This window comes from Lagenorhynchus albirostris, chromosome 14 (genome assembly GCF_949774975.1).
Source record: "Lagenorhynchus albirostris chromosome 14, mLagAlb1.1, whole genome shotgun sequence".
Lineage (NCBI taxonomy): Eukaryota > Metazoa > Chordata > Mammalia > Artiodactyla > Delphinidae > Lagenorhynchus > Lagenorhynchus albirostris.
Genome location: NC_083108.1, coordinates 38,468,530 through 38,492,219, shown reverse-complemented (window position 1 = coordinate 38,492,219; position 23,690 = coordinate 38,468,530). Strand labels below are relative to the sequence as shown.

Below are 23,690 nucleotides of genomic sequence, written 5' to 3'. Positions count from 1 at the left end.
GTACCAGTCTGGACAAAATGACCGCCGCCACCACAAGCAAGAGATGGAATGTTTTCATCATCACAAGTTCCTTCACGGCCCTTTGAGAGCAGTCCTCTACTTTTCCACAGCCCCTGGCAACCACTGATCTAATTTGTCTCATATAAATGGAATCATACAGTATGCAGCCTTTTGTGACTGACCACTTTCACTTAGCATAAAGCTTTTGAGATTCATCAGTATTATTGCGTATATATCAAGAGTTCTTTTTGATTGCTGGATTTCTGGGTAGTAGTATTTCACTGTTTGGTGTACCACAATTTGTTTATCCATTCACCAGGTGATGGACATTTGGATTGTTTCCAGATTTTGATGATTATGGTTAAGCTGCTATAAAGATTTGTGTACAAGCCTTTGTGTAGACGTACGTTTTCCTTTCTCTTAAGTAAATAGCTAGGAATGGAATTGCAGATTCTTGTGGGAAGAAACTGCCAAACTGTTTTCCAGAGAGACTGTACCATTGTGCATTCCACTGGCAATGTATTAGAGGTCCAGTTGCAGCAGTTCCTTGATAGCACTGGGTAGTTTTCTTTTTTCCTTTCACTATTTATATTGGGGCATAGTGGTGTTTCATTGTGGTCTTAACTTGCAGTTGCCTAATATCTAATGATGTTGAACATCTTTTCTTGTGCTCTTTTGCCACCTGTATCGCTGTTTTGGTAAAGCAACAGTTCAAACCTTTTGCCCATTGTATTGGATTAGGATTTTTAAAAATTGTATTTGGAGAGTTCTTTATATGGTCTGTATATAAGTAATTATCAGATATGTAATTTGTAAATATTTTCTCCCAATATGTGACTTGTTTTTTATTTTTTTAACTGTCTTTTGAAGAGCAGATTTTAATTATAAAGTCCAACTTATCAGTCTTTTTAAATGATTTGTGCATTTTATTGTTACCATGTAAGGAATCTCTACATAACTCAAGGTCTCAAAGATGTTTGCCTCTTTATCCTCCTTTCTCCCTACACCTCCTGCTTTCTCTGTACCGCTCCCCCAAATACACACACACCCACTGCATTTCATCTTTACTTTTAGAATCTAATTGTGCTGCCTTGGAAAAATTAAATAGGAATGAGTACAGAGTTATAAAGATTTACATTTAAGTGTTCTGGGCTGTAAGCATTGAAAAAATTAACAATCAGCAGATTTTAGACAACACAAAACTACATTTGAATCCCAGCTGTTGCACTGGCAGTTAGACTGCTTGCTTTGCCAGTGACCAAAAGAGGTAGCCTTTCATGTAAAGTGGCTTGAAATATATATATATATATATATATAATATGTATCTCGCTTCTCTGGAGAGAACTGTTGGTCCATGACACTGTGCATTATAATGCTTTTGCTCTTCCCCTCACCCTAGTCACCACAGATGTCAGTTGTTGCTCACTGCATGTGACAGACATTGAGTAAGTATGATTTTGAGGCAAGAATATGACAGTAGCATCCCTGTTCTCACTGTGCAGTCAGGAAGTGTTGGTTTGATGAAAGGAGGCCAATAGGCAAGAGATCAAAGTCCCCAGAGAGATGAACAGAAATAATACTTTACATTTATAAGTATTACTTGGTATTTTGGGGTGCTTTTCAGGTTGCTGTTTAGCCACCTTGTGAATTAGGAAAGAACTATTGTATCTTTTTCATAAATAAACTCTCTGGCCTGCCCTGAATTGTTTAGGTAGAGACATCTCTACTGCCCACCATGGAACATGCTACATAAAACTGCCCTTGTAAGAAGCTGCTATGCTGCCCATCAGCCCAGCCCTTCAGAGCTTCTGCTCATTGGCTTTCACCTGTGCCAACTGTGTGTTTCCTCCATCCACTCCCCTGAATGCACTTGGCTCATCTATCTCCTGAACAGCAGTGACACAGACCTTTGAGCCTCGGTGTCAGCGGCTCGGTGGGATGGCTCCTTACCTCTCTGAGGTCCCTCGGGCTGCTCCAGAGCTCCCCCAGATGAGTGCCATATGTGTCAGAAGTGTTTCTGGCCTAGCTATCCCAAAGGACAGTTCCTCCAGTCATTTTCTCATGATATTTGGGGGTGGGGGGGGGTGGATAGAAACTAAACATCAGGGAAGTCTGTAAAATTACTGTCAGAGCCAGGACTAGGGCTCAGATCTTTCGATACCCTTTTCTTTTCTGTTATACTTTCCATGAATCTTGTTTTTGAACGGCTGGTGACTAGCATTTTTAGAATGGGATTCAGTTGGGACAGAGGGATAAGAATCATTCCAATTAAACTGCTCTAGAAAAGCTACTAGGAGAACTCATATAAATCCTTGGACTCTGGGAACTGAATGTGAGTGGTTAAAATGGACTGGGAATTACTGGTTTCTTAAACTCCTGTGGCAGTTAATGGCTTAGCTTTTGCTTTAGTGTTTAATACAGCAATTGAATAGAAGGCAGTTAAGCCCCATGTGTTTGATGATATAAGATAGTAGCTCACTGTTTTAATTTGAATTTTCCTCTTTGTAATGAATCGAGCACCTTTTCACTTGTTTATTGGCTATTCAGGTTTCCTTTCTGCAAAGTGCTTGTTTAGTCCTTTACCCATTTTTCTATTGGATTGTGTATATTGATTTGTAGGAGTTATTTGCATGTTCTTGTTACTATTTTTATATATTTTACAAGTATTCTTTCAAGTCTGAATTTAAAACTTATTCTTCATAGTAAAATTTCATATTCATATTGAATTAATCCATTGTTTCTTTTTTAGGTTCTGAATTTTTAAGTTAATCTTTTTTCTTTTTCTTTCTATAGGTTATGAACGTGATTTCTGATGAAACTGGATTGGAATAATTTTCATGATCTTTGTATATTTATATATATATATATTTTAAAATTTTGCATTTGACTTAAAGTGCCATGAGAAAATTTGCATATTGCAAGGTGGTCCTAGCCACCTCCTTGATTTGGGTACTCTTGGATATGTTCCTGCTGCTTTACTTCAGTGAATGCAACAAATGTGATGAAAAAAAAGAGAGAGGACTTCCTGCTGGGGATGGTGAGTGACATTTTATAATAGTGGACCTGTTTTGATATATATGTCACTTGTTTGTACTAATTTGGAAACTATAAAATTTTAACATTTTTAGATTAATAGTAATCCCTGTCTTCCTATATATGATGATCATATTTCCATCAGTTCTCCAGTAGGTTCTTCTAACAGTTAAAAGTATTAAAGTATCCTGTATAGAATTGCTGAATTCAGTTTGTGTGTTCCATGTTTAATGTAGTTAATTTTCTGGAAGTTATATTACCAAATACTGTAGGGAATCTCATAGCTGGAACTACCAAAATTGTACAGGAGATTAGTCTAGTGTCATAATGCTGAGTGGAGCGTTAAAATTGCATTATCAAGTATGAGAGAGTTCTCCAGCCTTCCCATCTCAGTCCTAAGGGAAGAAGTCATTTTAGGTAGATGTGGTCTGGTGAGTTTGTTTTGTTAATGCTGTAGATAGCTCCAGTTAGCACTTTTAGGGAGAGCTTATGAAAAGATCAGGCTATAAAATCTGGGCTGCAGTGAGAACACTGCAGTATCTGATACGGAAAAGGAAGGAAACACAAATATGAAGGACCTAGTTTGGAAGACTGACATTTTTGACAGAGGACACCTGAAAAATTCAGTTTTAGACTCTCTGTGTTTAAACCAAAAAAACAAATGCTGCCTTTTATTTTTTTTTAAACAAAATGAAAATGACTTTGCATTGTGAATCAGTAATTCAGCTATTCTGTGCGCTGAACTCTCTGTGATTAGTTATAGAATATCTGGCTAAACAGTAATTCTATTTTTAGGAATTATTTGTGAATGATTACTGTTTTATTTGAATATGTAGCCACATTTAAATATCTTGCACTTTTATAATGAAAGCACCTGGTCCCTTAAAATTTACAATCTAAAATTATTTATTTGTATTGGTAGGTGTGCCTACTTATTGTAATTTTTACAGATGGGATTGTGTAACCAGTTCTCTTTATTTCATGGGAAATCTGCCTAAAATTAGGCTCAGTTGCTAACATTGGACTTTATACCTAGGCTAACCCCTGACTTTTTAGTTTTCACCTTCCCCATAATTTTTTTCCTATTAATTTGTTGACTTTCCTGGTTTCCTTTATGGCCCTGCTGTTTAGTAAGTTTGTCGGGTGACAAGAGCTATAACTCTGTCAACATTTAAATCAAATCAAAGGTATTGCCATTCACCAGTAAGAAACTAGCATAATTCTTGTCCCAAATGGAACAGATTAACTTTACCCTCACTCCACCTTAATTCGTTACCATTTATAGTGGGAGCTCATGGTGTTCTGTCTTAAATGCAAAGGCATGAAAAGTAAGAAAGACTGGGACCTCTGTAGTAGGTGAAGACACACTTAGTGAATGTTTTTTAAACTCTGATATGTGCTGGGCAGTGTGCTACGTGCTAGTGACATACACTTCAACAATACAAAAAAGTTCCTCCCTTTGGGGAATCCCAATCCAACAGGAGAGAAAGAATATGGTAAAATAGTGATATGATAGATAGCATACTAGAGATGTGCATGAGAGCAGGAGGAAGGAACACCGTGGGGCATCTGAGAAGGTGCAGCAAGGAAGTGTAATGCTCAAGCTGTAGTATCAGGGTGAACAGGTGTTTGTTAGGTTTGATGGGTGAGGGGAATACCTTCCAAGCAAAGGAGAGAAGCATGTGCAAGATAAGCAAGTGAGAGACAGAGTTGATGGATAGGAGAATGTGAGGAAAGAGCATGGGACGAAGCTGGGAGGTTAGCAGAGGCCACATCACAGGAGGCCTTTTATGACATGCTAAGGGTTTTGGACTAAATCCTGTAGGTGAGGCATGACATTGAAGGATTTTTTTGGCTGCGTCAGGTCTTAGTTGCGGCATGCGGGATCTTTTGTTGCGGCGCACGGGCTTCTCTCCAGTTGTGGTGTGCAGGCTCCAAGGCACGTGGGCTCTGTAGTTTGTGGCATGCAGGCTCTCTAGTTGAGGCCCGCGAGCTCAGTAGTTGTGGCGTGCGGGTTTAGTTGCCTTGCAGCATGTGGGATCTTAGTTCCCTGACCAGGGATTGAACCCTTGTCGCCTGCATTGTAAGGCAGATTGTTTACCACTGGACCACCAGGGAAGTCCCACTGAAGGATTTTAAACAAGGAAATCAGTAACCTGATGGGATCCAGACTTTCAGAAGGAAGTTTGGTGGTCACGTGGCTGATGTATTAGCTTGGTGTTTAAAAGCCGAAGTTCCTTCGGTTTTTAAATAAAAATAAAAGACACATTTTTCATTTTCACCAAGAGCTTTATTGAACAACATATTCACAGTTTTGTACCACTACCTTCTGCCATTTTTCAGGCAACTTCATAATTCCATCTTCCCAAAATTTTTTATCTTTTTGAGCAAAGAACTCTTTCAGGTGCCTTTTACAGTCTTCCAGGGGATTGAAATTTTTTCCATTAAGAGACTTTTGTAAAGACCGAAATAAATGGAAATCTGAAGGTGCAATTGGTGAATATGGCGGGTGAATCAGAACTTCCCAGCCAAGCTGTAAAAGTTTTTGCCTGGTCATCAAAGAAACATGTGGTTTTGCGTTAATCCTGATGGAAAATCATGCATTTTCTTTTGACTAATTCTGGACCCTTTTCGTCGAGTGCTGCTTTCAGTTGGTCTAATTGGGAGCAGTACTTGTTGGAATTAATCATTTGGTTTCTGGAAGGGGCTCATAATAGAGGACTCCCTTCCAATCCCAACATATACACAACATCATCTTCTTTGGATGAAGACCAGCCTTCGGTGTGATTGGTGGTGGTTCATTCACTTGCCCCACGATCTCTTCCATTCCACATTATTGTACAGTATCCACTTTTCATCGCCTGTCACAATTTGTTTTAAAAACGGAACGTTTCGTTACGTTTCAGCAGAGAATCTCATGCGGAAATACGGTCAAGAAGGTTTTTTTTCGCTTAATTTACATGGAACCCAAACATCAAAACGATTTACATAACCAAGCTGGTGCAAATGATTTCAGTGCTTGATTTGGATATTTTGAGTGTGTTGGCTGTCTCCCATGTGATATAACATTGATTGTTCTCAATTAATGTCTCGATTTGATCCTTATCAACTTCAACTGGTCTCCCCGACCTTGGAGCATCGTCCAGCAAAAAGTCTCCAGCACAAAACTTCGCAGACCACTTTTGACACGTTCGATCAGTCACAGCACCTTCTCCGTACGCTGCACAAATATTTTTTTGTGTTTCAGTTACATTTTTACCTTTCTTGTAATAATAAAGCATAATATGCCAAAAATGTTGCTTTTTTTCTTCTGTCTTCAATATTAAAATGGCTACACAAAAATTCACAGATTTTGATAAGTTTTTTTTTTTAATGCATGACATATGACAGCTGTCACAATACAGTCTAACAAAAATGTTTCAAATGGGGCTTCCCTGGTGGCGCAGTGGTTGAGAGTCTGCCTGCCGATGCAGGGGACACGGGTTCGTGCCCCGGTCCGGGAAGATCCCACATGCCGCAGAGCGACTGGGCCCGTGAGCCATGGCCGCTGAGCCTGCGCGTCCGGAGCCTGTGCTCCACAACGGGAGAGGCCACAACAGTGAGAGGCCCGAGTACCACAAAAAAAAAAAAAAGTTTCAAATGAAGTTAAAGACAACTAAGCACTACTAGAGCCATCGTATGGGAAAAACCAAGCAAACTTTTTGGCCAACCCAATACTAGAAGGGAGTGAGACGGCAGAGACTGGTTGTGAGGCCGTTGGGAAGGTTTGGAGAAGTTCTTGGGGCCTACACTAAAATGACACTGGAGATGGAGAGGAAATAAAATATATGAGAAGTTTGTAAATAGTGGCGTTTACATAGCATGGGGAGTCACTGAATGTAGGTAATAATGGAAAGTGAAAAGTCTAAGATGACTCTTAGGTCTTCCTCTTTGGATGAATTGATACGAGGTGGGGCCCCCAGAGGCGGAGTGGCTTTGGTGAGAAGGCAGAAGGATGAGTTGCGTTTGGAGCGTTTAACGTTGGGGTGTTGGGAGGGATGTTCTCCAGCAGAGGGTGGCTGAGGTAGAGCATGTGGGCAGCAGTGTGGGCTCCAGCAGTGTGTGGATGTTGGAAGAGACAGGCCAGTGTTGGAGAGGATCATGGAGGGTCAGCAAAGGGAAATAAGGCTTCTGGAAGTCAGAGTAGGGGGAGAAGCCAGAGGGAGTGGGGTCATGGAAATCCAGGAGTGATGTTTGTTCAGAGATTTTACCTGAGATGAAGAAGTGGTTCTGATGTGTTTCCCAGCAGGGGGTTTCTTGTGACCCTAGCAAGTGCCATTTCAGTGCCAGTGGATTTGATATTACTGATGTGTAGCTTATCCTTTTGGGAAGCTTCCACACAAAGAGATAGTACAGTAGTTTCCACACAGTAGATAGTACAGTAGATAGTACAGTAGCTTCCACACAAAGAGATAGTACAGATAGTACAGTAGTAGAAAGGAATGGAGCCAAAGTTGGTTTTCCATGAATGTATGTATTTTTTATGTATGTTGAGGGAGAGGTTTAAGATATAAAGTAATGAAGTAATACTTGAAAGAGCCAGTTCTCAGCAGATGAGACAGTGTGGTGTCAACCATAAGAAAAGGATTATCCTTGAAGAGGATTCTAAGGTTAATACAGTTTTGGAAAACCACTAGTAGCATGAGCATCAAGGAAAAGGAGTAGCTTTTATACAAAGTACAGAAGTACAAAGTAAAGGAGAAATGGTGTGAAAGTAACAATGTGGAGCTATGAGAGAGCGTCGTTACCTCCTGGGAGACAGAGAATGAAAGTTGTTGAGGGTTGTGAGGTTAATAGGCTCTGGGGAAGAGCTGGATTTAAGTCTGGTAGATGGGGCCCCTGTTGAGACAAGACGACGTATTGATAGAAGCTTTATAATGGCCTGGGGGCATCAGGGTGTTGTGTGGGACAGACTGAGAAGGCCGTGAGCAGTGGAAGGATGAGAGAAGCACTGAGCAGTAAGCCAAGAGGTGAGTTAATAGCTGAAGGGAGAGACTTGGAGAGGCCAGTGGTTCCAGATGGGGCCCTAGAGCATCCATTTTTTCAAACTGTGTTCCATGTAGCCTTAAGGCATTGAAGGGAAAGAGTGAGGAAATGATTTAGGGAAGGGGGACAATTGATGCTAAGCAAGAACAGTTTGAAAAATCTGCTCTGATGTGAAGTTTCAGTGCAGTGGGCGCTGAGAGGTCTCGAGTAGCATCAGAGGCCTAAGGTTGTTAAGGCTCTCAACATAAGGCTGCTGAGGAATTGTGGTGCCACTGAACAGATCTTTCACTAAAATTGTTGGGAGAGGGTTGATAGGTGATGGCATCAAGGATGTGGACCTTCTTAGTGGAATTAGCAAGTACAGTCAGTGACCTAGAGGAATGTAGCTCTCTTTTGATAGAACACATAAGGTCTCCAGGATATTCGTTTTCTATGGCATTTGAAAAACCAAATCAAAACAAAAAAGCAAAAAAATAATGAGTAGATACAACACTCCAGAGCAGTTGTCTCAGTATTGTAAGGACCTCATTTCTGAACTTCTTTGAACTGCTTTACAGTGCCAATTTGGTGAAATTTACCAAATTCTGTTCTTTATACTGTTGTGTGCAAAAAGGTGTCTTATTTTTAAGCAGAATGGATTCGTTATCCTTATGATAATGCTTATAAGATTATCGTTGATATATTTAGTTTTCTAGGATTCTTACATTTACTTGTTACTTGCCTGCGTCAGGTAACAACAGGCCAGTCTTTGGTGTTTCAGAGGGTTGGTTTTGTTTTGTTTTATTTTATTTTCCTGAGCATTTTCTCTCATAGTTTATTCTTGTATTTTATACCCCAGACTATCTGAGAATAGCAAAATTCTTCTGTTGCTGGAGAATTAGATTAGATTCCCTTTGAAAAAACACGGTTAGTGTGGGTTATGTCTTGGGAATATTTTTGCAACTCTTCTGCTTTTTAGAATTAACTCATTCATTCAATTTATGGATTTGGATGTTGCATAGACTATTCAATATTTTTACAGATGCAATTTCAAGTAGGAATTAATCCTTTCTGCCAGCACTGTACTTGATTTTCAGATTATTAAAATGTTGATTATTCAAGTTTTCATGTACTTCTGCTAGAATTATTTCAGTTGTCAAACAGTAGGAAAAGTTTGAGAACATATTTTATAGAAGAAACTTCTGATGATTAAAAACTTAAAAATATTGTTAGTAAAGGCTTTCAGAAACTCTTTATTACAGACTTCTGGTGTGCTTAGAGTTTTATTTGAACACATTACAAATGAATATAAAATTGGAATGAGGGTTGAAACTGACAGGTGTTGAGGTAGCAGAGCGTTATCAGTGAATTTTGTTATATGCAATAATATTTTGATGTTAAAAAAATCAGGTAATTTGCTTTGTTTATAGAATACATATTATATACACTAAGAAAGCAAAAACATTTCAGTTATCATTGTAAGCCACATGCCAATTTCAGAGATGTTAAAATATGGGAAAAAATATTTTGGAATAAGTGAAATATAGTGCATAAAAATAGTAAAGATAGTTGTATAATAAGGTAAGAAAATTGTTTGGGAGAAATGATTTTAGCCTTTTATCTTCCCCATCTTCCCCAAATGGGTATCATGTAACTTTATACCTCCTTATTCCACTTCCATGAGAAAAATACAAACTAGAAATTTGTAAGATTTATTAAAACACATTCATAGGTATGTCATGTGGTTTGTATATGTGAATTTTATTTGGCGGCATTCAGAGTGAACCTGTAGTTTTTTCGAAAATTAAATTTTCTAAAACATGAAACTTCTGTACATTGTCATATAAATGAAGTTTAAAGTGCATAATAAAATGTTTGTTCTCACATAATACTTTGGAATAACACCTTAGTCACCCCCTTGTCAAAGTTGATTTGATTTTTAGAAATGATCTGCCTATAAAATTTTATGGCAATGAAAGTTTGTTTTTCAGTTCGGGAAATGATAATATCCAAATCCATTTCATTTGCTTTCAAACAAGTTTCACTGAACTCTTTTTTAATTTACATGAAAGACTGGTAAGTAGAATACAAGGAAAGTTAATGCTTACTATCTTCTTTGTTAGTTGCTTTTTAGTACTGCAAGTGCATTAGTAGTAAAAATATTCACTAGCTAGTTGCATTTTATCCTGGCATCTTTGCCAAAGAAAATTAGTTTACTGGTTGGTGTAATTCTTCAGGATAGTATAATTTCTAAATTAAAGTATTGTGGTGGATTCTGTAAGTCATGCAGTAGTCATATAACTTTTGATTAATGGCCATTTTAAATGCGGCTCTGAGATCTCATGTGTATCAGTAGGTTAAAGTATATAATGTGGGTATTATACCAGATATTTAGATTATTAGTAAGTACCAGGTGACCAAATTTGTAAAATATTGCAGCCAGGAGGATTTTATATGTTGTACAGTTTTGCCTAATTCTTTAAGACCTCAAGGCTAGAGTTTTACTTCACTGTGATGGGGCAGGATTTTAACTTTCTGGTCATAACAGTCTCTCAGGCTGTAAGCAATCAAGTTTATACTTACTGGTTCTTACAGTAATAATTTCTTGAGTGCTCCTTCATGCTCCCCCAATCCTCATGGAAAATTTCCAAACATAAACAAAAGTAGAGAAAAATAGAAAATGGATCTCCCATATACCCATCATCTGGCTTCGACAGTTATCAACTCAAAGCTAGTCTTGTGGCATCGATACATGGATACCTCTTTCTTTTTGTCCTCCCCACCCCCCATTTTTGGTTGTGTTGAAGAAGAAGAAATTGCTTTCTTTGTTTTCTCCAGTTTCCCACAGTCAGGATTTGCATCCCTTTAATGTTTGTTTTTTTTTTTTATCATTTCCTCTGTCCCCTATATTTCCTGTGAATTGGTAAGTAAGTCCAGAGGCTTGATCAGATTCAGGATCTACCCCACCCTGCCCCCAGAAAAAATATGTTATAGATGGTGTTCTGTATAACTTAATATTCAATTAAAAAACTGAGTAGTGTGAAAATGTTTCCATTTTAACTTTTCTTTAAAGCATCATCTTATGCTTAAATAGGGCACAGGTAACTGAAGGATATTTATAATCAGGGCCACTAGATGTCTCCCACCTACTCTTCAGATTATCTGTGCCATGCAGATAAAATAACTGTTACCTCTAGAACTCCGCTGCTTCATACTGACCCCTGAATGTCCCAACCCCCAAATCTGTTAATTACTCTTTATTTTCAGAGACAGGTAAGTAAGAATTGACTCTGAGAGTTTTATAATTTATGATTTTTAAAGTTTTAAAAGCTTATATAGGCATTATACTTCTGTACTTACAGTTTTTATTACACTTGGCATTGAAAATTTTTGTCACTGAGAATTTTTTAATTCTTATATTTAAAGAGCTTACTTGACAAAAATTAGCCGGGATTTGTTTTTAAAAATTGTATTATAGGGCTTCCTGGGTGGCACAGTGGTTGAGAGTCCACCTGCCAATGCAGGGGACATGGGTTCGTGCCCCGGTCCGGGAAGATCCCACATGCCACGGAGTGGCTGGGCCCGTGAGCCATGGCCGCTGAGCCTGCGCGTCCGGAGCCTGTGCTTCACAATGGGAGAGGCCACAACAGAGGCCTGCGTAAAGCAAAAAAAAACCCAAAAACATTGTATTATAAGAGTTTCCTATAATTTATTTCCTAATATTTTAACTTCCTTCCTGGAATCACAGTTCATTGTGAGAATGGGGAAAGTTATTATCCACCATTTTTTTCCTTGATAGTCCTCTAGAATAGATTTTATATTCTGGACAGAGTTTTTGAAGACACAGTGAATAATATTCTGCAGCTCTGGTATTGGTAGGTTGCTTTGTACCCCATCTGAACAGTCATCCTGTAGGTCAGCTTTACCAACTAGAGCTGTTCTTGGGCAGATGAAGCTAGGCTGAAATGAGCTGGTTTGTCTACTGCCTTGATGTCTTCATTTTTGTCCAGAGACTTTCGGGGATGCCTAAAAAACAAACTGTAGGAGAATAAAACTTTCAGCTTTAAAAATAAACAGGTAATGTACAAAACAGATATTTTCATCCCATTCTTATCCTCACCTCATTTTCTACCCATCCCTCTTAGATGGGAAGTTTAACAATTTTTTTCGAATTTAATATATTCTAGAACATATTTTTCTTGGAACACTTTTCAGCATCTCAAAAGCATATAGCAAGGAACAAGGTTTGGGAATTGCTGATCAGGAATATTATTCTTTTTACTAATATAGCCGGTCCTCCATATCCGTGGGTTATACAGAGGCCTGACCATACCACACCTTTTTATATAAGGGACTTGTGCATCTGTGGATTTTGGTATCTGCAGGGCAGGGTGAGGGGGGTGTCTTGGAACCAGTCCCCCATGGATACTGAGGGACAACTGTATATTACGAGATAACATTACTTGTGATTAGAATTATATTTCTTTTTTTTATTAATAAGGTTATTTACTAGATATATTTCAAATATGTAATCTACATATATGGAATACATAATTTCAACACATTCCACTTAGCATTTTTAAAAATGAAGCATTTTTCTAGCCCACAAAGGAAATGTTAATACCTTTCAAAAGGTAGGAAGTTTAAGCCACATGAGGGTAGAGAACATGTAATGTCTTGTCTGCACTGATCTCAGTGCCTGGCACAGTGGCTGCTATGATGTAGGTGCTCATTAAATATTTATTGTTGGAAGGCTGTATTTTCTCACAAGTGCAATAAAATAAAAAAGTTTACAATGAATGTTTGAACAAATAAAAAGCTCAAAGCATAAAAGAAAGTCAAAATAAAAGAAATTCTCAAGAATTATATTTCTTGATGCTCCACCTTGCATAATGCTTATTATAATGTCTACTATTGTCAATTCTAGGATTTCATTTTGACTTATTTTGAATAACACTTTTACTCACATATTAATTTAGCATATGGTTATAAAATGCCTGTAAAACAGTGCTAAACTCCACAGAAGGTACATGAATGAACAAAAAACTCCAGCTAAAAAGGAGATCATAATCTAGTTAGGGGAGGGTGTCATAGGCAGGTTTAGCGATCATAATAAGAGAGAACTATTGATTAGAGACAGAGCCCTGGATGTATGTAGTAGTCAAGAGTAGTAAATGGTCACTCTAGAGAGATGCAGAAAAGCTGCAGGAGAGAAGCTGTTTTAGCTGGGCCTTGAAGGACAAGTGTGAGTTTGGTATTGCAGAGGTAGAGGTAGGAAGGAGAAGACAAGGGAGGGGCCAGTGTGAGCAAAGGCATCAACGCAAGAAGACATGAGGCACATGGAGGAAAGTAGTGGGTGCTGTTGGACTGGAGGATGAGGATCCGGGGGGTGGGAGGTGGAGACCCCAGCAAGTGGTGGGTTTGGGAAGTTAGATTAAATTTCCTATTAAAGAGATTGGCCTCTAGGAGACCATGAGAATAACACAATGAAGGCTATGCTTTAGGGAGATTAATGTGGTAACGATATCCGAGATGGGAGTGCCAAGGCCATGAAGTGATTCAGGTGAGTGGTGCAAAGTGAGGAGGTCTTGAGTCAGGATGAGGTGTGGAAGCGGAGGAAAAGGCGGCCCCTAGGCCGTGTCTCAGACTGGGAGAGGATGGGCTCAGAAATGGCTCTGGTTGTTGAGGACATAGTTTAAACTCAAATGTTATTAAACAGAAACATGAATCAATTGTTATACAATTAATGTTAGTTAAGTTTCCTCCTTATTCTTAGTTCTAGAGCCAGTACAAAAGCCTCATGAAGGTCCTGGAGAAATGGGGAAACCAGTCGTCATTCCTAAAGAGGATCAAGAAAAGATGAAAGAGATGTTTAAAATCAATCAGTTCAATTTAATGGCAAGTGAGATGATTGCACTCAACAGATCTTTACCAGATGTTAGGTTAGAAGGGTAAGTACCTAGTGTGGTCCTAATAGTATTTAATATGAATGAAAAGTATGTTATGAATTCCCAATAAATTGCACTTTAGTGTTGACTCTTCTTAAAGTGATTGTTACATCACTAAGTTACTACTTACCCCCCCACTTAAATAATTAAATGCTGATAAAATAATACCTCAAGTTCTAGTGATCATTGGGACTATATATTTTAGGCTTTGGAAGATAATTGTTTATCTTGATAGATTAGTAGGGATTTTAAACTTCATTAACAAAACATTTATATAGTTAATTTTTTAATTTGAATTTTATTTTTTTATACAGCAGGTTCTTATTAGTTATCTGTTTTATACATATTAGTGTATACATGTCAGTCGCAATCTCCCAGTTCATCCCACCCACCCACCCCCGCCACTTTCCCCCCTTGGTGTATGTAATTAATTTTTTACAAGATTCTTTTAAGTTGTGTGTAACTTAAAACGGTGAAGTATACAGTCATAAGCATACAGATTACTGAATTTTTACATATGTATGTACCTGTCTAACCATCATCCAAATCAACTTATAGAACATTTCCATCAGCCCTGAAAGATCTCTTGTGTTCCTTTCCAGTCAGTACTCCCACCCCCAGGGGCAGCCATTGTTTTGATCTCTAAACATAGATTAGCTTTGCCTTTCTTTGAACTGTTTATAAATGGACCCATGCTGTTTATATTCTTTGGTGTCTCTGAGATCCATATTGTTGCATGTATCAGAAACTTATTCTTGTCCATTGCAGTGTTGTGGTTTGTTATGTGAATATACCATAGTTTATTTACATGTTGATAGATATTTGTGTTGTTTCCACTTATTGACTATTGTGAATAAAGGCTATGGTGACATTTCTGTGCACATTTTAGGAAGACTTAAGCTCTCATTTCTATTTGGTGTACGTATTGGGGAAAGAAATAGGGTATACACTTAAGTAGCTTTAGCACGTGCTGCCAAACATTTTTCCAAGATGGTTGTAGCAACTTACACTCCTACCAGCAATATAAGGCCCAGTTGTGCCATACGAAGAAGGTAATACAAGGTATCTGGACTAGAGGACAACAGGCCCAGTTAAAAGCAAGGGAACTGTACAGAGAAAGGTAGATCAAGTGAACATATACATTCTAGCTGTTGAAACCCCCTAGCCACCTTGCTTTCTGGGGCTCCCATTAATGCCAGCAGCCAGGCTTTATCCCTCCAGGCAGGAGATTGGAAGATCTTTATCAGCAGAATTGGACTAGCCCTAGAGAAAAGCAAAACAACTGCAAACACTGACATCAGAGATTCTCCAACTTAATAGCATAGCCTGATGACTCCAGTGGAGTATACTCATAGTCAGTAAGCCTCACTTAAATATTCAGAGCTTATATTCAGGTTTTTGGCCTTCCATTTTTAGTAGTAGATGACCAAGGAATACTAGACATCACAGGAAACCCTCAAACATGTAAAATATAATTCAAAACTTTAAGCAACTTGGAGGAAGCAAAGCCTGACTATTCAGGGGGAAGAAAACTTAAAAAGAAATAATTAGTAATCCCAATGAAATAAGAAAACATATTACAACCATAAAACAAGAATAGGATACCATTCAAAAGATAGACTGAGAGGGCTTCCCTGGTGGCACAGTGGTCGAGAGTCCGCCTGCCGATGCAGGGGACACGGGTTCGTGCCCCGGTCCGGGAAGATCCCACATGCCGCGGAGCGCCTGGGCCCGTGAGCCATGGCCGCTGAGCCTGCGCGTCCAGAGCCTGTGCTCCGCAACGGGAGAGGCCACAGCAGTGAGAGGCCCGCGTACCGCAAAAAAAAAAAAAAAAGACTGAGAGAACCAAAAAGAGCTTTTGGGAATTAAAACAAAACAAAACTCAATAGCAGGTTGGGAGGAAATCTTCCATAAAAATAGATCAAAGAGATGGACAATAGTAAAAGCTTATGAAATTGAATTGACTATCAATGAGGACCAATATTTGATTAATAGGAGTCTCAAAGAGAACAACAAAAAAGGTGAGGAGAGGGATAGGCAGGTGGGAAGGAGAAAATTTATCCACCAGATTTTCCAGAACTGGACTGTACAGGTTTTGGATTAAAAGACCATTAAGTTTTCAGGACAACAGATGAAAACAGACTGCACCCCCAAGGCATTGTGACTTTCAGAACACTGGCAATCATTCCCTGAAAAAGACCTCTTATAAGTTTCTCTTGAGAAGAGAGCAGATCACAATCAAAGGATTATTTATCAGAATATCTTCAAACTTCTCAGCAGCAACTCTGGAAACAAAGGAGCAAAATTCTAAAGGAAAATAACTTCCAACCTAGAATTCTGTATGCATCCAAATTAACAATAAAGTGCACAGGTTAAATAAGGACATTTTGGGAATGCAAGGTCTCAAAACATTGAACTGCCACCACATATCTTTTCTTGGGAAGTTACTGGCTTGTGCTCCACCAAAAGAGGACTTAAATCAAGGAAAAGGTTGACACAGGATGTAGAAGACGGGAGATCTGATGTGCGAGAGATGGTGGGAATCTCTGGAAGATGGTGTAAGGACAGCCACGGGTGAGAGTTGTGCAGGCAGAGAGGCAGCCAGCCCAGGTGGGAGCAGCTCAGAAAATGCTCACCAGGAGAGACTTCAAGGAGATGTTGAAGTCATACCTGATAAGGCTGGATGTCTTGGAGGGATTTAGACAATTGATGGAGAATTTGGGATTGAATTAGTAATAAGTACATAGAAAACCATCGCAAGAAAAAAATTAAACAATCATTAAATCCAGGGAAAATTTTTTAAAGTCGTTCAGAGAAGGCAAAGGTAATCATAGTTTATTACACGGCACAGCTATGAATAAGTCATAATAAGGTAACCATTGAATATTGTGCATGTAAAAATTAAACTGAGGGGGTATAGAGTATTCATCCAGCAAATTGGTTAAGTGGACATCAGTCAAGAGAAGCTTCATTGTAAACTTAGATTTTCACAAACTGTGTACTTTCCTGAGTAATTTAAGAATTATTGAAGAAAGCTAGACTCCTCAGGGCAGTCTCAGTTAAATTCAGTGATGTCTCCATTAAAAAGAACCTTAACTATTATTGTTTATAGTAGAGTTGTTTTTGCACTTTTAATAATTCCGCTAAATACATCACCACTCTCAACACATTTTATTGTTTATTTTTTAAAATCTTTTACATGGTTCTTGAAGATACTTTTACTAATGAGTAGCTTATAAGTATATTAAATATATTATAAACACTAGTTTTTGCACAGTGAACAACTTCATGATATAAAGATCAGTGTTTAAATGGTGTGATACGTGTGCTTGTGCACCAAATTTTGGGCTTGATGAGGACTTCTCAGACTTGAAAAAATCCTGCTTTGTGCTGGATTGCTAGTCCAGCTGCTAATACGCAGTCCTTCTGGCCAACCATTGGGTCTCTGGGATAGGGCTGCTTCATGGGGTGGCACAAAGTCACTACTACCACTGAATAGCCATTTTTTGCCTTCTTGTTCCATTTCTGTGCTTTTATCCTTTTTTTAAAAAAGTTTTGAAAAACTTTTTATTATGGAAATTTTCAAATATATACAAAAATAGAGATAATAGTCTGAACCCTAATGTATTCATCACCTTGCTTCAACAGTTCCTAAAAGTTCTCTTTTATACCCTCTAAGATGTCCTGCAACAATCTCCTTCTCCTGGTAGTTACACTTCTGTGTGGTCTCTTCCTATGTTGTGCTAGGGTTGGTCTGTATGGCCAGCAGTACAAGTGATGGAGTGTCATTTTCAGGACTGGGTTATAAAATACACTGTGGTTTCCAATTTGGTCTTTTATTCTCACTTGGAGCATTGACCCTGGGGTAAGCCAGCTGACATGACAGGAATGGCCCTGTGGAGAAGCCCACATGGTTTGTGGATTTTGGGGATCAACCAGGTGAGTGAGATTAGAAGCAGGTTTCCCAACCTCAGGCAAAGACCTAACCATTTGCAAATATTACAATATTTGTCTCTGAAAGATAGGACTCATAGAACAAAAAAAAAGGAAAGGGAAAAATCATGATACCATTTTTCATACCTAAAAAAAGTCTTAACAGTGATTCCTTGATAACATGAAATATCCAGTTAAATTTCCCTAGTTATGTCATATATTTTCCTTTTTTAAGAGTGTTTGTATCGGGATGCAAATAAGGTGCACACATTGCAACTGGTAGGTATCTATCTCAAGTGTCTCTTAGTCTGTAGTTTCCGTCTTCTTTTTTCCCTTACAGTTTATTATTTGAATACGAGGTAGAGCGTCTTATATCTTTCCTGAGTCTGCATTTTGCTGATTGCTGGTGCCATTGATTGTGTTCTTCTGTTTCCTCTCTTCCCTGTAGATTGGTAGGTTAAAGGCGTTTTGTACCAATATCCTTGAAGTCAAGTAAGTTGTGACCTATTAGACAGGCCTATTATATGTCCCATCAGTCTGTTTTCTATCATTGAAACTCCTATTAGCCAGGCATTGGACTGCTTGCATTGATTCTCTTAGTCCCTTTTATTTTTATCTTTTCTCATGTTTCTGTTCTACTTCCAGGGAGAAATGCTAGGCTACCTTTCAGCTATTCTTTTGAATTTTTTATTTGTTAAATTTTTAATTACTAAGTCGTTGCTGTTGTTTTCTGAATTAAAGATACCGACACAAAACCCTGCAACTTAACTTTTTTATTCACAGAAATATTTGTGAGATGTTTAGTATGTAACATTTTAATCTTTCTAGTTTTTAAAGTAATTTTAACTTTCGTTTACAAAATTATCAGTCCCATGAGGCAGGCTGCTGTTAAGTGCCTCAGAGAGATTGCTGTAGCCCAGGACAATTGAATCAGGTTTGAATCCAGGTCTTCTGACATTTAATTCCCTACTTTCTCTGCCTAATTGCTAAAGGTTTTTTTTTCTCATTTTCTTAACTATTACTTTTAATGTTAGATGAAATTCTGGAAACAGATTAAAATCATGTATTTAGTAGAATTCTGCTTATTTTCTCATGTTAGATAAGCTTCTCTAGATGATTTGGATAAACTTCTGGGAGTTGCTCTGCTTATAATTTTTAAGACTTAACGGTTTTATAATCTTTTAGGTGTTTTCAGTAACGTTGTTATAATTCTATAAATAGTAATTGGTAGTTCTAAGGCTATTATGTATTTTGTTTCCGTTAAATACAATTTTGAAAACAATATTCTAACATAAATTTTACTCTTTGTATCTGTATTTATCCTCTTATAGTATGATTTCTACCTGCTTCATGAAATGTAAATTTGTTATACAAGTTTAGTGAGTTCCCTGATTTTTTGTTTTGTCTGTTGCCTCAAAGACACACGTGATAATTAGCAGTTTAAAAATATGCCTTAAAATATTTATCTTGAAGTATTTTTTCTTTTGTGGTTTTTTTTGGCTGCTTCGGTTGCTGTGGGTGGGCTTTCTTTAGTTGTGGCTAGCGGGGGCTACTCTTTATCGTGGTGCGCGGCCTTCTCATTGCGGTGGCTTCTCTTGTTGCGGAGCATGGGCTCTAAGCGCGCGGGCTCAGTAGTTGTGGCTCGCGGGCTCTAGAGTGCAGGCTCAGTAGTTGTGGCGCATGGGCTTAGTTGCTCTGCAGCATGTGGGATCTTCCCAGACCCGGGATCGAACCCGTGTCCCCTGTATTGGCAGGCGGATTCTTAACTACTGCGCCACCAGGGAAGCCCTCTTTTGCATTTTCCATCTTTCACTAGTGATCTCTCAGAAATTTTATTCTTTGGAAAACATAGCTTTCTCTTTCCTTATTTTAGCTATTAATTTTTTTGAATGAAATAGTCTAAACATTCAGAAAGCTATAGGAGATAACAAAGTTTTGTATCAAACACTAACTTTATTGAATTTTAACAAGTTGCCATATTCTCTTCATATTTTGTTTTTAAAATAAAGCTTTACAGCTACTGTTGAAACCATTTGTGTACCCCTCCCCAGTTGTATTCCATTCCTCTCTAACCATGGGTCTGATTTTTTGCATTTATCATTACTCTGCATGTTTATCTATCTATCTATTATCTATCTACCTAAATAATATATAGTTTCATATTTTTAACAACAAATTCTAGCATAGCATATGCACATATTCTTTTGCAACTTTAAAATTGTTAAAGCATTGATTTTGAAATTTGGCCATATCATTATATGTAGTTCTAGGTCATTCATTTTAACTGCTTTGTAGAAGTCCATTGTGGGAATATACACCATAATTTATCTATTTTGCTTTTGCTTAGATGTATATACTTTACAGTTACAGAATGTCTATAAATATCCTGTTTAAACAAGCATGTATTCTCTTGTACAGATATAACAGTTTTCTGTGGAACAGTGCTTTCCAAATTGTAGGTCATGACCCCTTAGTCATTAATGATCATGAGATCAATTTAGAACACCTTAGGCCTGAAGTTTTGTTTTTATGGTATTTCATACACAATGTGAATACCTGTTAGCATTTTAATTAGTGAAATAGAAGATATCGGAGTGTATCTCATGTAATAAAAGTTTTTTTTCATTAATCATTGTTTCAGAATGTATGTTTTAGGGTGACTTAAAATGTATTTGTTACCATGTGTTATGGTCAGTTGCACAGAGATGCGAAATAATCGTGTTGAGAGGAATGCACTTTTTAATTTCATTTGATGTTTTTAAAAATTGCTCCCACTGTGGTTTCACCAGTTTACATTTTCAAGCTGCAGTGGATGAGAGCTTACGTTGCTCTGCATATTCATGCAGAGGATAGTAGTGGCATGAGTGAGATATAATAGTGTCATGGAAGAGGCTGGCACAGGTGAAGTTTTCAAATTCTGATTGTATGTTTAAGATGGAAGCTCTCAGAACGCTGACAGGTTGGATGTGGAGTAAAAGAAAAAAGGAAAAGTTAAGAATTTAGGCCTGATTAGCTATCTGAATTAAAGTGATACTTGCCAAGATGGAAAGGAGAGTAGAAATATGGGAATAGAAATCAAGAATTGTTGGCACATATTTATAAAATCCTGGAGTTCAGGGGAGGGGTTGAAGCTGGAGTCATTAAGGGATAAGAGAATTTAAAGTCACGGGACTGATTGACAGCCACTGAAGTGGATGAGGTGAAAAAGGGGTTAGGGAGCTAATGTTCCAGCCTTCGAAGATTGAGAACAGGAGGAAGATCTAGCAAGAGGCTAGGAGAGGTGAGGTAATGTTTCAAGGGGGAAGTGGCCAGCTGTGTTAAATGCTGCTGAGAGGCTAAGTTGAGATCTCTAAACTGACCGACAGTTTCAGTTTGTGGAGAGGCTGTTGGACAGGATTGTTTCTGTGGAGTGATAGGCAATGAAACCGTGGCTTAAAAGAATGGGGAGACTTTCCATTTCTGTAATGGTGGCCTTGGTGATCTGGACCAACTCTCCAGATGAGAACATCTAGAGAGTTAGAAAAATCATCCTCTTGAAAACATCCAGAGGTTAGAAAGCACAGCTTAGAAGGTAGTGAAAAATTACAGAGCCAACATCTGGGAGAAGATGGAAACCCAGAGAAATGAGCATAGAATTTGGAGGCTACTTTTTATCTAGAGGCATCTGCTGAATCCAAAAGGTATATACTGAGAAACTAAATAGTGCTTTTGACAGGAAAGAAAAGATATTGGGAGCAAGAGGGACTTAATGAGGTGTTGGCCGTGTTCTGTTTCTTCACCTGAGTCATGATTACATGAGCATTTGCTTGTGATATCTCATTCGCTCTAAATTTATGTTTTTTGCACTCTGTTATGCTTCCCATAAAATCAACTTGAAAAAAGAGTGGGAGAAACAAAGTGGGAGGGAAGCAGTGGAGACAGCAAGTAGAGCAGTGCTTTTGAGGTGTAATTGTTGGAAAAAGAGAAATGGGGCAGTTAGCTGGGGAGATTGTGCAATCAGGGGAGACATTTTCTTTTTCTTCTGTAATATAGCATATAGTACAGTATGGTTGTATGTTGATAGAAATGATCCCATTGAGGGAAAGTTTGAGAGGGGAGTATTACAGCAAGAGCATTCAACTTGAGCAGGTGAGAAGGAATGTAGTTGGCTTCAGACAGGAACAGGGATAATGCAGACATTGTATAATGGGGAAAAGGCACAATGTTTATGATCACAGATGTCTACAGGATGGTCAGTGTGTTGATGGGAGTATGGAAATCCTCATCTGATGGCTTTTTTCAGTGAAATTAGAAACAAGGTTAACACCTGTGAGTGAGGAGGGTAAGAAAGGTATTGGGAATCTCAGGAGATGTGGAACAGTTTGCAGGGTTGTTAACTAGGACATGTAGTGGGAACACTGGATAGCGCTGAGAGCCTTCTTGAGGTTTGTGTTTGTAAATTGAAAATGAGACCATTCAGCATGCTCATACGTTTTCTTTAGCCATATTCAGCAGCCCTAGTGCAGATGCAGAATCAGCAGAAAGTTGGATTTAGCTATTGGGATATTGCCAAGCGAGTGAGATAGAATAGGGAGATACAAGACAGTGATTATAATAAAGAGTCCTGGAAAACATGCAGAGGGTCACAGAAAGTAAAAGGATGGAAGGGTCTGGATTTGAGATCCCAATGAAGAAAGCTAAGGATCTGGGATTATTGGAGTAACTGAGTGGGAACAAGCCAGGATGTCAGGGGGAGGGAGTGGGGATGGGAGATGGAAGGAGCAATGGTGACCAGAGATTGGGATGCTTAAAAAGGAGGTTATCAGTAATGATGTGGTCTAAGTGTATAGCATGAAAGTAAGTGGATGAGATATGCTGGAGGAGAGCAGAGCAGAGCAAAGATCTGAGAGGCCAAGTGTTGATAAATCGACTGCATGGAAACTAAAATGACTGATAATGTGATGACAAGACTAGTGATGGAATTGGTAGGGAAGGTGACAGATGAGTGTACCAAGGATGGGTTGGCAACTTCTGATAGCACCTTCTTTAAGGGACCTGAGGCTTCTTAGGGAAGAGGGAGAAACATAAGTCTTAAAATAGCGTTGAGGAACAAGGGAGATACTTGACCCCACTTCCAGACTCAGTGGTGCAAGGGATGTTGAAGAAAAGCTAGCCTTCTCTTGAAAGACCACTCAGAAGGCAGTATTCTTGGTGATATTTTAATTAGTGTAGAATATGAAGGGAATATTCAGAGAATAGATTGTGAATATTCGGGAACTTTGCTAATGACAGTAACCATGAATTCCAGAGAGCACAGTGGAAAGGTTTAGAGATTATGAGCTTTAGTTAGCCAAATCGCAATTAGAATTTGGGTAATTCACGATGACTTGGAAGGCTTGGGTTTTTTGTTATTTGTTCATAGCATTATCTTCAGTACCTAATGCTTTTAAAACATTTTCACTAGATCTGTAATTATGTGTCTATTCTCATTTCTAATACTGTTTGTTTCTTTTCTCTTTTTTCCTTAGGCAGTCTTGCTAGTGGTTTGTAGTTTTTAAGTTTTAAAAGAGGAGTAGCTTTTCCTTTTGTTTATTCAGTTTTTTAAAACTTGTTTTCTATGTAATTATCTTTCTTCTATTTTGTGTTTAATCTGTTTTCTCACTTGCTTAGTTAAATGCTTAACCTGTTAATTTAAAATATTTTTGTTTTCTAATGAATTCACTAAAGACTCTAAATTTACATCTGTGAATCATGTCAGTGTACCCTGCTAGTTTTATATGTAGTACTTTCATC

The 23,690-nt window shown here is 38.2% G+C and overlaps 1 protein-coding gene across 1 annotated transcript in view; it reads left to right on the top strand.

Moving 5' to 3' along the window:
* GALNT1 (polypeptide N-acetylgalactosaminyltransferase 1) overlaps window positions 1-23,690 on the top strand; it is a 128,017-nt gene that overhangs the window by 54,859 nt on the left and 49,468 nt on the right. The window contains exons 3-4 of the mRNA XM_060170865.1: window positions 2,794-3,037; window positions 13,814-13,988. Coding sequence (XP_060026848.1) covers window positions 2,899-3,037; window positions 13,814-13,988 — 314 coding nt within the window. The 5' untranslated portion in view covers window positions 2,794-2,898. The remainder of the gene's footprint in view (window positions 1-2,793; window positions 3,038-13,813; window positions 13,989-23,690) is intronic.